At 54.5% G+C, this 16,637-nt stretch overlaps 2 protein-coding genes across 2 annotated transcripts; both read left to right on the forward strand.

Moving 5' to 3' along the window:
• Positions 1 to 8,436: 8,436 nt before the first annotated feature.
• Positions 8,437 to 11,547, forward strand: CMQ_8271 (uncharacterized protein; the record flags this gene model as incomplete). The annotated part of the gene is made up of 2 exons (XM_014315812.1): positions 8,437 to 8,940; positions 9,058 to 11,547. 2 exons carry the CDS (start codon positions 8,437 to 8,439, stop codon positions 11,545 to 11,547), a joined length of 2,994 nt encoding a protein of 997 aa, XP_014171287.1.
• A 3,573-nt stretch (positions 11,548 to 15,120) lies between these two features.
• On the forward strand, positions 15,121 to 15,561 carry CMQ_8089 (uncharacterized protein; the record flags this gene model as incomplete). The annotated part of the gene is made up of 3 exons (XM_014315630.1): positions 15,121 to 15,138; positions 15,229 to 15,352; positions 15,419 to 15,561. The coding sequence occupies 3 exons, from the start codon at positions 15,121 to 15,123 to the stop codon at positions 15,559 to 15,561; spliced, it is 285 nt and encodes a 94-aa protein (XP_014171105.1).
• Between the last annotated feature and the right edge of the window lie 1,076 nt (positions 15,562 to 16,637).

Consider the following 16,637-nt stretch of genomic DNA (forward strand, 5'->3'; position numbering starts at 1 on the left):
TTGAAAAACGCGCACCACCATAGGTGGTGCTAGCCAGCCAAATAGTCACACCAGCCAAATGAGCACTATTTCTGTATTATCACCACCTCCTACTTTAACCTCGCTTTGAGCGGCGCATGCGCTTCCCAGCCTCCCGAATTTCATATACGCCTAATCTCCCTTCGATTCTCATCTCCCTAGCCCTTTTCGCGGCAGCCATAGACCACTTCTTCATTGCGTTGTAGTACCTTTTCTCCGCAGTCTTGATCGCCCGCTGCTCTTTAGCCTCTCTCTCTTCATCCTTTTAAACAACCATCTCCTGGGCAGTATTCACGTTAAGGGTCCCTCCTGACTGTAGGCTTGTATTTGCTCTTAATCGTGCTTTTCTTCTTGCTAATTCAGCAAGCTTGGTGCGGCCTAGGTCTTTCTTTGTTTGAATTAATTCGGCAGCAACGGTAATCGAGCCTTTAATTAATTGGCGAAGCTTATTGTAGGTCTCTTGGTCCAATTCGGTACTATCCTCTATCCAGTCTTCTAGCTTGTTAGCTACCTTATTGATTTGGCGTAAGGTAGTAGGTGTACTAGGTGGTGATGACGATAATAAAGGTAGTGTTGGTAGACGCTGTTGCTCTTGCTGATAGCCTTGTCGTATTTTAAGCTAATTAAGCACCAGTTTAGGGTTGTATGGTACAATACCAGTCTTCTTAAATGCACTGGTGATTGTAAGCGGCTTAAACGCTTGCCGGCGAACGTCTTCTATAATCGAAAGAAAGTTAAGCTTGCCAAAGTCTGTTAGTCCGTCACAAGCCATAATATTAAGAGCTTTGGCGTGATAGTGCTTTAACGGCTGAAAAACTACAACGTTGAGAGGTTGAAGCAAATGGGTTAGATGCGGAGGAAGACTAAAAGGGATTATACTGTTCTTGTTACAGTATTCAATAAACTGGCGCGTGTGGTGGCTGCCGTGCCTATTAAGTATTAGCAGTCTTTTCGAGCCTATTGTTCGTCTTTTTGTATTTTCGTCAAAGTGCTGTAGCCACCGAAGGCTAATCTCGTCGTTGGTATAGCCTGATTCATTTAAAGAGATCAAAGTATCACCGTGTAGCTCTAGGAGAGTATACCAACGGCTTATATAACGTTTGCCAGCCAAGATTAGAAAAGCAGGAAGCCACTAGCTACCAGCCGAAATAGCTTCAATTGCAGTAGCAGATTCTCTGTTCTTTGCCATGCCCAAGTACTACGCCCTTCGCTGCTTTGTAACTACCAGCTGGTTCTTCCCCTTCCCAATTCGAAACCCAGTTTCGTCCATGTTCCATATGTCGTATAGGTCGATACCTTCGTCTGCTAGGACCTTTCGCAGCTTTTCGAAGTACTCTTTCACTTTGGGTATGCTTTCTTCTGTCTGACGGTTTAGTTCAAGGGTTTGTTGGCGCATTACGGCGTACTTGTGGCGCTGAATAAAGCGAGAGGTCCAGTGAAGACCAACCGGCTCGTAATCCGAATCACTAAGCCGCTCACATAAAATCGTATTCGCTGCCTCCGTAATAAACTCCCGCCGCACCGCAAGGTTTACCATCTCTAGCCTGTCGATATACCTGCATAAAGCAGCCTCTTCTGGCTGCGAGAGGCGCGTATTGGTGGCAGGGCGTCCTCTGTAGCCAGAACCGCTATTAAGGCGCCTGGTAAGCTGCATGCGCGGTACGTCGAATTGACGCGCAACGGCTTGAACTGGCGACTTCGGATTTGCTTCCTTAAAATGAATAGCCGCAGCCAATCGATCTTCAATTTCGTCTTGGTCCATAGCTATTTTTTTTGGCTTTTCAGCGATTTTTTGAAGTTAAATCGCGTTGAATTGTGCTCATTTGGCTGGTGTGACTATTTGGCTGGCTAGCACCACCTATGGTGGTGCGCGTTTTTCAACGCGCGCCCTGGGTGGGGCGGGGCACGAGTACCATGTTAGATACAAATACTCCGTACGACGTAGTATCCACTTAGAATGACTGTGTAAAAACCCAAGATCCCTCTTCCACCCTTGTCTCTACTCTCTGCTCTCGCCTGGGCCGCGATTGGTGCCAGAGAAGCCTCTTACGGGCCAGGAAGGGAGCCAATGTACTCTGTTAGATAACTAGACATGTCCAGCCGGCCCATGGTTCCTTTTCACCCAGAACAGCTCCTTCTGAGACTGGCAAGAGCCGTGTTCCGTTCTTGGTAAGCACGTCGCACAATGTATCTTGTTCGTCCCCATACATGCAGCACATGTCTCTCTCTCCCGTTCCAATCTCGGGATTCGGCCATCGTTCCGGGGCCATGGCTTGTCTGCACTTCTTAATCCCTGTATCTGATAAATCGCATCTCGCTTTGAGCTCCCGAAGCGTGCAGAAAACAAAAACAAGAAACAAAAACAAAAAATAAAAACAAGTCCACGATCCCAGATGGGATCTTGCAGCCGGCTTTGTGTTTATACGGCAATACGCAAAATTACCGGCACCGTATAATTTTTCCTCTTCTCGTGTCCGACCCCTCCGCCTGCAGGTTCGCGGATGCGTCAGCCATCCGCACGCATGGTCAGCACATGGCGCCGCCTCCGTCTCTGCTCATTCGCTGCATTCCGATCGTCGCTTGCATACGACGTACCGACGGGTCCGATGGCTTTTCTCCGATCTGCCATTCGCTTGTTTGTATCATTTGGGATGGCATTCTTTGTGCTCTTCATTGCTTGCCCTGGTTTTTGACCATCTCTCGGCTGAGGCCATGTGAATACAACATCGTAGGCATACGGAGTACTGGGCAGTAGACTAATGAGTAGAACACCCAGACAAAGAGGATCTTCGAATATGCGAAGGATGGTTCTTGGTGGGCCGCGACAAAAAAGAAAAATGCATTGGCGTATCACGGTGAGAAGAAGAGCAGAGGAGATGAATTGATTCACGCAAGGTAGGTTTGCTTAGTGTCTGCCTAGTGAAGCAGTATTACATGGATTGCCGCTGTCTTGGCTGGCCTGGAAAGCCCACCTCGACTCGCAAGCCCCAAAACTCGCGACCAACAAAGAATGACTTAGTGAGTGAAAGTCAACATGCTTATATTCCAGGCAAGGGAACTCTGTCGGCGTGAAGGGAAATAATAAAGAAAGTAATCGGAAGTGAAAATATCTACGAATACGACTTGAAAGGTTTCTTTAACAACGTGCAATTAGCAACAATAACACAACTCCTGGACAAGGCAGGGGTACCAAAAAGAATACAATTCTACATAGAGAATATAAATCTAAGTACACCAAAGCTGCCAGAAGAGCTACTCATAGACGAAACAGAAACTCTAGAAAAAGAGGCTGCCAGAAAGTGAAAGGCGACAGAACCGCTAGATGTGTTAAAAAACATAGTAACGGACTTTGTTCAAGCAAACGGAACAGAAGTGTTAAAAGAACTGATGATTGAAGATGACTGTGAAACAGTAGAGGAATGAGCACAACTGCAGTGAAGTCTTCTAGATCAATATGAAAGCAGTCCAGCAGGTAACGTAAGAAGGGGAGTTCCGCAAGGGGCTCCAACATCGCCTTACCTAGCTATAACAGTAATGAAAAAATGACTGGAAGACCAAAAAGCAAAAGCGGTATCCTATGCTGACGATCTGTTAATCTACGGAAACTCACCTCTAAAACTCCTTATGGAAGACACGTACATAGGAGTAGTAATAGCGTTAAATAAATCGGGCTGAGTAAAAAAAGATGGAATATGACTCAAGGAATTAAAGTTCCTAGGTCTCGTCTACAATCCTTGAACGGGAGACATAAGATCGGAAACCCGAAAAGGAAAAAGCACAGCAATACCGGAAAATATAAAGTTATTACTAGATGGTATGAGATACAAGGAAAGCGACAAGTGACTGGAAAAGCTAGCAACAATAAATTTCTTTGGGTGAATCCAAGCGTGCGCGTTGAGCCGCCCTTTGCAATTCCGATGCTGCGGCATGGGGGTCTCTGAGCTTGGATACAACGGTGGGCAGTTGGGCTGGAAACAGTTGCGATCGGCATGTTCTGCGGCCGCTACTATGTATGGTGCGGCAATTTCTCGCAATGTGGGATCCATTCGCCAATGGCCTTTCATGGCCAGCTCTTCTATCCTCGTTCTGTTCCCAGCAGAGCCAGCAGAGCTGGCCTCGAAAACGGTCATCTGTCGCCTGCATGTTTGTGGTCGTAACATCGACGGCTGAAGCTGGCATTGTTGCTACATGTGCGCGATTCCACCTCCCTCGTGCTTGCATGCAACCACGCCAGGCCAGGTTGCTGTGACAATCCCGACGTCGGACACGCAAGGGAGCGGTTTCGCATGCAGTGGCCCAGCTTGGGCCTGGGCTCTGGGCCTCGCGCGGCTGCAGGACACGACGTGGCCGGCGTCACGTCTCTGCCCTGTCGTCTGGGCTCTGGCTACTCCTTTTTGATGCGTTCTGATGCATGCAGCAGGTCAGCTGCAGGCACTATTGAGTAAGATGCATCGTACACAGAAATCACAGGCGGCACGCAGGCGCTGGTCCCCCTGCTGCCTGTCGCGCAGCTCTCTCAAGCTGTCAGTGGTCTCTGGTCGTCTCCGTCTGGCTGCTCTGGCTGGAGCGCTTAAATCGCACGTGTTTGCCGCGAGGCGGAAAGGCTGGAGTGGGTCGTGGAGCTCTGAGGAATCGGAGTACGACATAATATGCTCCGTACGAGTAGAAGTATGGAGTATGGAGCACGTCGTAGGAGCTGACGGGGCAATTGTTCCGGGCTGGGTGTTTTACGTGCGAGACAGCACTACGACTATGTAGCAGAGTATTGGGGCATACTGGCTTTTTGGCCAATTAGACGCCAGAGACGGCGGCAGTGGTTGCGGGGGACTTATTCGAGCCGTGGGCTAGCGGTCTCAGCGATGGATTCGTGGTGGGATCGACATCACTTTTGCGTTGCGCTTAGTGCGGGCATCAGCCAAGGCACTCGGGGCTTATCTTGTTTTCGACCAACAGACATGTCTGAACAGTCAGCTGATGTGGCGGTTGCACCACGTTTTGCGTATGCGTTTGTGTGCTCGCGTGCATGCATGATGCTGGTGCTAGGAAAGAGACTGTACGGGCCTCAAAAGCAGAAAGATGCGCGACATCTGACAGGTCGACGACCGACAGCCCCAAGGCTGACCGTGATCAGGAGGGCGGTCAGGCCTTCTGTCAGGCCTCTGTCAGCTGCCTTATTGGATTGTTGCATATTAGATTGCATACATCATACATCATACATCATACATCATACATCGTCCGGCACCCTGTCTCAGCCGCTCCGTATGCGGCGTGACGGTCGTTTTGCTGCAGCCTGACCGCTACTTCTTTCACATATATCTTACCATGTAGAGCTATAGAAAGTCAGGGCAGACGCGCCAGGACGAGAGACAGTATCTGCCAAAGCGCACAGTTGCACCTCTGTGTGAAATTGGCTGCAGAGCTGCAGTAGTCTCAAAGGTCGCGGTGGATGGACCTCTCTTGTCATTCTCCGTTTGTATTTTTTCTTTTTTTCCCTTTTCTTGTCATTGGTGCCCGGCCACCGACTCGACGGCAAACTCCTCTGACCGGAAGGAAAACAGGCCCACCGGCTGTTTGCTATCCTGTTTTCTGTCCCCCTTTCCTGCTTTTCTGCTTTCCGGCTTTCTCTTGTCTTGTCTCCTCGGCCTGCCCGACCCTTCGGAGATGGCCTCTCAAACGAGACGATACGCCGACGCAACGGAAACGCAAATTATCTTGTCAGCACCGCACCAATGTCGTGAGTGTGATGGGCTAACTCTGCTTGCCAGCTTTGATCTACAAGGCAGTTTTTTGCCCCACCACACACACGTACCCCCCTTTCCTTTTCCTTCGCCCCTACCAATTTGCTTCTTTCTTTTCGCCATCTTCTCTCCGCCTAACTCCGTCATTTATTGCCTTCCTCATTTGGGTCCTTTCCCAGAGAGAAATGATCTGCAGCATTGTGTCAAGTGAGACAGGCAGGGATTGACATGCCTGAATATACAATGATAAGCTCTGAGCCCTCGTTGCAGTCCCGGACTCGACGCTATATTAAGGATGCGCTGAGACTGCATCTGCGGTGATGAATTTCTGCCATGTAAGATGCTATGGCCGCGTACCTCAGCTGTCCTCCTTGGGCGTGTGTTGTGCATATGCGCATGTCGTGTTTCATCTGCGAGAAGCCTCTTGCATCCTTCCAGACCGTGATGTTCTTCTTCGCCGTGGCGGTCAAGCAGCAGTGACATTGTCACAGTGGACGGCACAGTAATACACGGTACTCTGATGGGCTGCCGTCCAGGGCACAGTGTATGAACGTCTAACTGTGCTATCGGCAGATCGATGTGAGATGGCGGATGATCGTATCTTACAGCAGCAGCCTATCGCCGCCAGCATATAAGCCGCCAGCTGGTGGGTGCGCACTTCCGTACTCCGTCGTGTAAACATTGCCCCGGCCTGTCTTTCGTTCCCCCTCCTTCCCGGTGCTTCTCCACGGCAGGGCCGGAGTCCATGCGCCACGCGGCTTGACAGGTCCAATCAGAGACGCACCGGAAGGCTCAAAACGACCGAATATGAGATATGACAGTCGAGAGGGCACGAGCCATGGTCTTCCATCTTATCACTGGGCCCGGGTCCGATGGTGGTGCTTCGAGCAAACAGAAGCAGGCCCGCTTTTCGTCTCGAAGCTGAGAGCGCAGGCAGAGATACATGCAGACCGGAGCACAGTGGCATACCTGTCTGTCTGGCCTCTCGACTGGCACAATCGTGTGTGTGCACTCTTTTCAAGGAAAGGACAGTCTCAAGGGAGTTCCCAGAACAGAGTACATGGATCTTGTCCCGAAATAGCTCCCTCCAGCCTATGGCACTTGCCGTTTTGGCTTCCGCTTAGCCTTTATCTCCTCCTTCCTCTTTCCACTCCTCTCTTCTCGTCCGCTGCTTCCTCCCATGTCTTGTCTTGCCTCTTTCCCTTTCCCCGCAGTGACTGTTCTCGGCGAGGCCTCTTTGGACAAGAGGAGTGGCCGGCAGCTGGCAAGGCTTTGGTGGTCGCTGCAGGTAAGGGGTCAGCCCCTTATTCGCAGCTGCTCCCCCTCTTCTCTTGCCATTTTTGGTAAGCGCTCCCCGTTCCCCATCTTTATTCTTATTCCGTTATCCTTCTACGACTAGTCTGGTGTGGTTTCGTATCAGCAGATGGGCCGCAAGCCTCTCGCATTTGCATACTCAAAAGAGCCGTTCACCATTCGTAAACTCTGTCTCGGCACATGCCTCCACTTTTCTGTCTTTTTTCATTTTCATTTTCATTTTCATTTTTTTTTTTTTCTGTTCATCTGTTCTGTCGCAATGTCATATATCCTTATACACCCCTGCTGGCTGCGGAGAAACGACCTAGGCCAGTGGCGTCTTCAAAGCGAGGTCGCCCAAAAGCAAGCAATAATGGAGAAGCAGGATGGGTCATCTGGGCAACACGGACGGGGATGAGCTATGTTAGGAGCCTCACCGCGTCTTCCTCTACGAGTATACCTGCAGCAGATGCGTTAGCGGGATGATGTGGTCCCGGTCTGGTTTGTTTTTCTAATTTAATCGAGGCCTACCAAAGCCTGCCACGGTCACGGGCGACGGTCGAGAAGGCCAGTTGGGCCAGACGAGCATGCAATGCGGCCGAGGCAAGACAGGTGACCGGCGAGCGGCAGACGTGAGAGGACGAGAAGCGAAAAATAAACGAAAGAAAGCAGAGCAGAGCAGATAAGGCAGCACTGCTGGCAGTCAGGGCCACTTTCCACAGGGCTACTCGCTGTCGCTGAGGGCTAGACGACCAAAGAGAGACCTTTCCGCTTTGGGAAGCCGACTGCTGCTAGGATTCACACGCCCTACGGAGTAGCATGTACCCACCACCACGACTGAGAGCAGATGCGATCGATGGTCACATCGAATCGCATCTTACATGGCCGTGCTCCCTCTTGCATTACACGCGCCCCTCGCTCACACGTACCCCCCCTGGTCAGTGCTCCTTGTCCGCCTCAGCCTCCTGGGCAGGTCTTCAGACGTCCGTTCGCTCTGCACTTGCACGGAGTGTCAAGCCATCATTTCCTTTTGCCTCTTGGCCACTTGTCTGCCTTTTTGCTCCTTACCCTTTGAGGCGCCCAACTGGCGCCTGCCTGGTCTTGTCCTCCTGTACATTGGATCGTCAGTCGGGCCGGCTGCTGGTATAAGACCGCTGCTTTTTCCCCACCGCCGGACCACTTCTCTTCATCCTTGTTTTGCTTCTCAAAGTGTCTGCTAGCAAATTTGTCGATTTGCCCGTTCGTCTTCCGCCAGCCACGACAGCGTCTCGTGTTTTCCATTCTCCTTTTCTTTTCTTCCCAGCCTGTAAGTGTTTGTGCATGTCTTCCTGCCCATTCTCCCGGACGTTTGAGCTGAGCAGACTTTGCCTTGCAGCCCATCCAAGCGATGCAGCCGACTCTCCGGGAGCTGTTCAATTCGCACGCCACTGAGCCACCTGGCCAAGCCTCGATGACCAGCCAGACGAACAGCCGCCTGCCTTCAATGTATCGGCCACAGCAGCAACATCACCCGTTCGAGACGCACCCGTCACCACAAGCAAACAGTGGAGCCTCTGATGTTTTGCGGCTGCCGCAGATCAACATGCTCAAGGAGCCACCGGCACCGCTGTCTACGGCCGTGCGGACGCCCGTGGCCTTTTCCGGTTTCCGCCACGAGAACAGAGAGCGGCGGCTAGCCGGTGGTAGCGACGAGTCGTCGGGTGCCGGCCGAAGCACTGGCCGTGGAAGAGGTGCTGCAAGTGAACGGCGAGCCGGCTCCAATTCATCGCAAACGGCCACAACAAGCAGCAGCTCGTCGTCCCGGTCGTCTGGCCACACGCCCGAGTCCATTGCCGCCCACACGGCCGCAGCCCAGCGATCGGTGGCCAACTCTGGCCAACCCAAGTTTGTGGTGATGACCGGACCGGCAATCGAACATACCATTAGCAGAAGCAGCAGCAGCAGCAGCAGCGCTAACACCGACTGCCACCACGACCACGGTCACGACAACTGCTCGTTCGGGTCGCAGCACTCGCCCACAAGAAGCGGCGGGCGGCTCCGGTCGTCGCTTTCGTCGGCACAGAGCAGCAGCCGGATGCAGTTCAAGAAGACGGCCGCCCATCGCAAGACGGCTTCGTCTGTCGCTGCAGCCAAGGCAGCCGCGGCCAAGGCCGAGATGCTGTCCAATGTGTCGTACACCATCGACAAGGCCGACGGCACATCCATGACGTTTTCGCGCCGCAACGTCTTTGAGACTTTTGACATCTCACCGGCTGCGCTGCAGGCCAACGCGACCGCCATGGTAGCGTCTTCTTCGTCGTCTTCACGGCCTAGGCTGGTCGGGAACCACGCCGTCTTCCGCGCTTCACCACCACAGCCATCGGCTGCGTTTTCGCGCGCCCAAACGGCCATGGGATACGGCGGTGCTACAATGCAGTCGCCTCCTACGTCCCGTGCTGTCCAGGCTCTTCCGCCCCTCTCTGCCGTTCAGCCGAGACTACGGTCGGTGGTGCCGCTGCCGTCAGCGTCTCAATTACAGGCACAGCAGCCGCCGTCGGACGACGAGTCGTTGGTGCTGCCACCCATCACCAACCACGGGTCCATCCTGGCGGACACTCCGCGCTTTCTGACGCTACAGCCGTCCAACCAGGTTGGTCCGGTCCAGTCGCTGGGCCGCTCGTCACAGGTGGCGCGGCCGGTCAATGTCGTGTTTCCGCTCGTGGTGCCCTCGCGGAGCCCAGAACCTGGCTCTGGCTCTGGCTCTGGCTGGGCTCAGTCGTCCCAACGGCTTAATCATCACGACGTGTACCAGTCTGAGGCCGCGCTCGAGATCGTTCCGCTGGATCGCCGCGGGTCGGTCAACCTGATGACGGTACCGGCTGGCATCAGGGCGCTCGAGCAGGACGGCGGAGAGGCCAAGCGGTTTCTGCTGCCGGACCACGAGCCACGCCTCAAGCCGCATCCGGGCCGGTCGTCGTACGGCTTCCAAATGGAGACGTTTCAGCGGACATCACGGAAGCAGTACCAGCAGCAGCGACATCGCATGCATCAGCAGCGGTACCGCCAGCGGCAGCAGCTGCAGCAGCAGCAGAAGCGTCTACAACAGGTGCAGCGGCACCAGGAGGAGCAGAAGCGTTTGCGCGAGGAACAAGAGCAGCCGGAGGAGCAGGAGCAATACGAGTTGGCGGCACCGGTGACACAGCCACAAGGCTCTCAGCCACATCAGCCTCAGTCGCGGCTGCAATACTCTGAAGGCGTCTTTGTGCGCTCGGCCCTGCCACCGCAGGTCCTCGGCGGCGAGGTTGCGCTCGATGACATGCCTCAGGTGCACATCGTGCGTGTAGGCACGGTCCATCCGCCTTTTGAGCCGTTGCAGCCGCCGGTGCGTGGAAACATCCCCGGCTTCCTGCTGCTGCCGTCCAAGAAAGACGGCACCGGCTGGCTGCAGAAGAGCGCGACGGCCAGCTATAAATGCTCCACGGCGGCCGAAGACGGCCATCAGGAGAGACAGGAGCGCACATACGTTCTCGTCAGTGCAGCAGAAGCCCTCCGGCTCAACGAGGAGCTGGCTGCGGCTGTTGGCAGCAGCAGCAGCAGCAACAGCTCGCTCATCGAGACACTCCGCAGCATCGTTCCTCACAGCGGTGTCACGGGCAGCGGAGACGAGGCGCTCACGCGGATGGCCCTGCAGGCTATGCAGAAGATGGCGGGTGCGTCGCTGTCGCCGTCGGCCTCGACCCTGCCAAACGAGTACGACGAGGAGATCACTGGTCGGTCCATCACCCTGGCCATCTGCATCCTCGTCCAGCAGCAGCAGCCGGGTGCACAACACGCACTGGACCTGCGTGAGATCCACTGCACCATCAGCAGCGACGGTGCAGCTCCCCCGTCTATTTCGTCCTTCTTGTCGTCTGCCTCACCTTCCTCTTCACCAACGTCCGCCTTCGCCAGCACGACATCCCCTCTTTTTCCGCACGGCCTCGCCAGCCGTGTCATGATCCCCAACGTCGTGGGTCGCCGGCTGTCAGCCTCTGTGGCCGGCACCTCGCCCTCGACGGTCCTCTCGGGCCAGCTGGAGCCGGGCGAGAAGCTCGAGATCCCACGGCTTACCATCATCCTCAGCGACCACTGGTCCAGCTGGACGGTGTCCTGCTCGGTCGTGTCGGCGACCAAGGTTCAGAATTGCCTAGCCGCACCCGAGGTCCGCGACCACCTGCAGCCGGACCACTACGACGGCCGGATCTTGCCGACGGCCAGCCTCAGGATCGTTCAGCGCGGCATCTGTCGCCATCGCCACGTCGCGGCCACCACGTCAATCCACCACCGGATCGTCATGACGCGCGTGTCTCGCGGCATGCAGGACAATCAGGTTGTTGAGGAGCGGGTCTTCTTCCTGGCCGGTGCGGTGGACGGAGACGGAGACGGCAGGACGCCGGGCAAGGATGCAGACGGCAGCCTGTGCGTGCTCGCCGTCTTCTCCACGGCCTACTTTCTACAGGTCGGCCGGCGCAACGAATAGGGGGCGGTGTTGTAATGGTTCAGAGGGCTGGGAAAGCGGCTTGTCTTGCTCTGCTCTTTGTTTTCTGCATTTTGTTTGGTTGCACTGTTTATAGTATCTACCAAGAGCCACGGCGTTAGGGCAAAGGTCTACGGCACATGAATGTTCACGAAGCGAAATGGGGCATAATGGGCACGAAGGACTAGAGAGGATGGCGATGAAATTGACTGGCTTGTGCTCTACTCCGTACTCTGGCTTTTTCGTCCTGGCGACCGGTCAAGACAAGCAGATGACGGCCGGCAGACTGCTCAGGCCTCACCGCTTTCTTCATCGGTCGGGAGCAGCGGCCAAGATGCTAAGACGATGTAGTTAGTCCGCACTACTCCCATGCGCCTGTGGGCTCAGCACTTTGGGCTTCATCGAGTCGCAAGGCGTCAACGATTTGTGCTCGGCCAGGCGCAGACCGAGGCTGGTGAGCACGTCGTATTCCTTGCAGCCCAGCCGATGGACATCCGCATCGCACGGTCCCTAGCCCACTAGCTCTACCATATACCACGGATCCACTGCTAACCGATGCCAATATGCACGATACGTACTCCGTAGAGCTATCTCACTACGGAGTATGCGTCCAGCAGACCGTCCTGGTCTGGCCATGGCAGGAGACACATCCGAGGCATTGGCATACGAGTACGAGCCGTACGAGGTGGTATTGCTGCTCAGTCGAGCGTGCGCTCGCCCTCGTGCCAGCCATGATATCCGAGCAGCCGCTGTTAACTCCACGGGCCTAAGAATTGTCCGGCGTCGCATCGTGGCCCTCTCGGTCAGCGCTGGGTTACATTGGGCTCGCCGAAGCAACCGCACGGACATCCCGAGAGAGTGGTCGGTCCAGAACGACAGGACCGGGGGGGAGGGGGTATGTTTTTTTTACCTGTTTTTTCTACTCGTACTCTGTTGTACTCTTCTGCTCCAAGCGGCCACGCAATGCCATCGTCACGTCGTCGATGGGATCGTTGGGGCGAAACGCCATCAGCAGAAAAAGCAAATATGCCTTGCGCCATTCCTGGGCTCGAGGAATGCCCGAAGCATCGCCGCCCGTAGATCTTTGCCACACTGGACCCATCGTGTCGACTGCATCCTCCCTTTCGGCTGGCCTGGTCCCCCGAGTCAGTCGTTTCAGTTCCAGCAGGAAGAAGCAACGGCATCGACCAGGCTAAGATTCGTGCAAGCCTCCGACAGGGGCTATCTGAAGATAAGATACATACTTGGTACATAAGATACGAGCTCAATTTCCACGAAACGGCCTCCCGCGAGCACTCTATCGAGCGGATTACACATGCGCTAAACAGCCACCAATTTAGCTAAACGACCCGGAAGCTAGCCTCCCTTATAGCCTTCCGCTTCTGTCCGCTGCTGTTGGCACAGCTTTTGCCTACATACTAGGGTCCCCCAGTCTAGCTTGTCTCTACGAGTACTCCCTCCTCCCTTTTCTCTCTGTTTCCCTCTTAGCTAGCTACATAGTACTATGTAATAACGTGTCGGCCTTTGGGCCCCCCTCCATCCCCGTTCTCATCTTTGTTTCTCGCTACCGACCATTCGGCTCGTGCTTGCATGATCCCTCTACGATGGTTACCACTCCTCTATTCCGCCACCGATCGAGGGGCAAGAGGAGGGGGGAGGGGGGAAGAGAACGAAAAGTTGTGGAATGCTGCGACTGCCATGCGCTCATTTTGTTTATTTTATTTTCGTCATTTTATTTTGTTTATTTTCATCCCCGCAATAATGAATTTAATTGACAGTGATAATCATCAGATCAACCCATCCACTGATCAGTCAATCAGCACTCCGTATCCGTCTGCCATTTATCTCTGATACGTGGATCAGATCGCCGCAATTCCATGTTTGGCCTGTGGTCTCGGTCCCAGCAGCGGCTCCAGCTGATCCAAGACCTTTCTTTCGCTTCCCCTTCCGGAGGCCCAGAGGAACGAACGGTTCTGCATTTTGATTTCCTGATCGTGCTCGATCTTCCAACTCTGGTTGGACTTGCCGCTTAGCGGCTGATGGGCTCGTAGACGGACCTCCTTGGCCTTCCTTCTTCTGGCCTTTTCAGCGAGTATGGTCGATGATCTGCCTCCATACAGCCGTGACAGCCCTCTCTCGTCTGGCAGCCTGCATGTCTCGTCGTTCTTATCTCTGGGTCTCAGCCGCTTCTGGCGACGCACATCTTGACGGATCGCCACGAGTCTCACCTAACGGACAGCAGGGCTGTATGGAGTACGGATAGCAGTCCATATCGAGTGGGACACCGAGCGTCTGGCTTGTTTTTAGGCCTTTGCCCATGGCGCGCGTGATTGTGCGGGTGGGGACGAGGCCAGATGGCCAGCAGGGGGAGAATCCGAGGGCATGAAATCTCGGCGACCATTGGCTCGAGATTTTTGCGTGGATCCCAGCTAATAGCTCTCATATTACTCCGTATTGCTATGTATGGCCGCTCAGCTGAGCGTGTCCAGAGCGTTTTCAGGTGCAGTACTATGTATTGTCCATGTGCGGATAGGCACTACTGCCATAGCAGAAATGACAGATCAGTTATGTCCCTGGCAAGCGTGGAAAAGTAAAAAATAGCGACAGAACAGGGAAAGGGGTGTTTGAAGGGGGGCTTGAGCAGCGGAAAGGGAAAAAATAAAAGAAAGGAGAAAAGGAGTGCTCGGGGAGAGGAGATGGGGAAGAAGGGATGTCTGCATACGTACGGAGTACATCTACGTGATCGGAGGAGCTGATGAAAGGCTGCAGAGGGCTATCACCACCCGGAGCAACATGGCACGGTGCCCTACTTTTACATACCGAGAAGGGTAGCAACCAGGGGGACCTCAAGCCCGCGTCCACCACCACCACTACAGAGACTCGTACGTCGTACATATATAGAACCTCTGTAGATTCTGGCTCGTTGCGACCCTGCTGGCCGCCCCTCTTTTCCTGCTATGATCCCTGCCGCTCACAACGCCTGCAGCTGAAGCCACGAGCCAGCAAAGCCCAAAAAAGCTCGTGCTCGCCAGACTGAATGCCTGCCTGCCTGACTGCCGCACTCCATTCCTGCCATCCTCCTTGCTAACCGTCTCCTGGCTCTCCCGAGGAATGGAGACCACGGCCGCCGAACGGGAAAGATTACGCTGGGTCCTGTTTATTATTAGTCGGGTCGTATTAGTACAGTACCAGCTTGGTAGATTTCAGAACCCCCCCCACATCAGTGGATAGAAGCCAACCCGGCACCCCTCTCACCCCTTCAGTTGGGCCGTCACCATATATCTTACGAAAACGCTATTTCTGTGGACCAGGCCAGCAGACGGAGGGAGGGGAGGGGGGTGTGAACTAGGTTCCAGAACAGAAAGACAGACACACGACAGACCATATAAGCCCTCTTGGTCTGCACCACCAAACAGATCTGTGGTTCTTCCGATCTTCTCCTTTCCTTCTCTCTCATCTGCATCCAGTCGTATCCGGACTCTCTTACAGCAAGCTTCCCCATCTTCCATCTCCGCCTCTTCCTCTTCTGCACTTTCGCCCCAACGCCAAATAGAAGAAGAAAACGGCTAGCCCAACATGTGCCAGTGGACTCAGGTATGTGTTTCCCCCCCCCCGGCCCAGCGGTCTTCTTTCTCTGCAGTCCACGTCGATCCTTGTTGCTGACACAGCTGGCAATGGGTATAGAGAAACTACAGCTGCGGCCATGTCCGCTACGTTGCTGCCGAATGGTGCCGGTCGTACCGGATGCGCAAGCAGCGCTGCTCCGTTGACGTGACCAATGTCGAGGACAGGTGTGACGAGCTGTGTGGTACGTCGAGCTTCCAGATCCTCCCGTCTTTCCGCTTTCCGTCGTCGCTTCTGCTAACAGCCGCAGCATCCTGTCGCCCCCGCCAGGTGACGCCTCAACATGCTTCCTACATCAACAGCATATACAAGGACCTGTGCCAGAAGCATCCCGACCGGGACTGGGAGAAGATCCGCGTGCTGGCCGAGCCCGGACCGCACGAGCGAAAGTGAACGACCCCTTCCCGCGAGCGTGCGGACATAATGATCTTTGGGCGTCTACGGGGACTATCGTGTTGGGAGGAAAGCTTTGGGTAATCGCATGGGCACTGGGCGGAGTGTGGGAAAATGGGCGCGCTTCTGTCGCACGGAACTGGTCGGATGGGCATCTACTGTCTGGCCCATGTTTGCTTTCTTTTTCTTCTGTTTCCATCTGTCTTGCTTTGGTCCGGTTCTATTGGCTCTGTTGGCGGCTTGTCTATGTCTGTTGGCCTGTCTTGCCCGGTTGGCTGACTTCTTTCTCTTGTTTCTTGCTTTTTTCGGCCTCGCAGAGAGGGCGATTCCTCCGTCTCGTTATATACCCCATTGCCTGCGACTTAGCTGCCGGACAGCAACGGCAGTCCACAATGGTAGCACAAAATAAATATACTGCATGTCTGTCTGCAGTACTCCGTTTAAGAGACAGCTTATTCCGGTCCAAGCAGGCGGGGACTATCATCCGCGACCCCTATTCCCGACGCAGGCCAGCGGCAGTAGCCCTACTCGTACTCCGTATTGCCGTCGTATCCCTCCTTTTGCCTGAAGGAAGCAGACTAGCGCACGGAGTGATCCTGTGGTGGATGGTGATGGACGGCACAATTCCGTTGGCACCTGTCTGTAACCCTCCATCCCAGAACCGGCAGAGTGAAGCGAGAAGCCATCAAAGAGCGGGGGTCTCACCCAAGAATTGTTTGGTATCACTCCAATGCCCGTTGGTCACAGCTGTGTCTCCATCACAGCCCATTCCGACTAGGATTGGGTTGCTGGAATACGACGCTGTGCTTCCCCGGACTGACCTCCCCCACGTCTACTGACCATCTGAGTGCCAAAAGCGCACGCAGTCAGGGTGCCTGAAGATTGCTGATACAGGCCCACCTGTGTCGGAGTCCCTATTACCGGTAGCCGCCTACCATATTCGGCATGCCCAGGTAAGGTCGTATTGCGCCTCAGAGCGGTGATAGCTATTTTTCTCGCACCACTGTTGCTTCGCCGTGCGAAACCACTGCATGCGTGCCGACATGTCACTGCTGATCGACCGCATAAAACCGGGC

This window comes from Grosmannia clavigera (assembly GCF_000143105.1).
Source record: "Grosmannia clavigera kw1407 unplaced genomic scaffold GCSC_161, whole genome shotgun sequence".
In the NCBI taxonomy this organism is placed as follows: domain Eukaryota; kingdom Fungi; phylum Ascomycota; class Sordariomycetes; order Ophiostomatales; family Ophiostomataceae; genus Leptographium; species Leptographium clavigerum.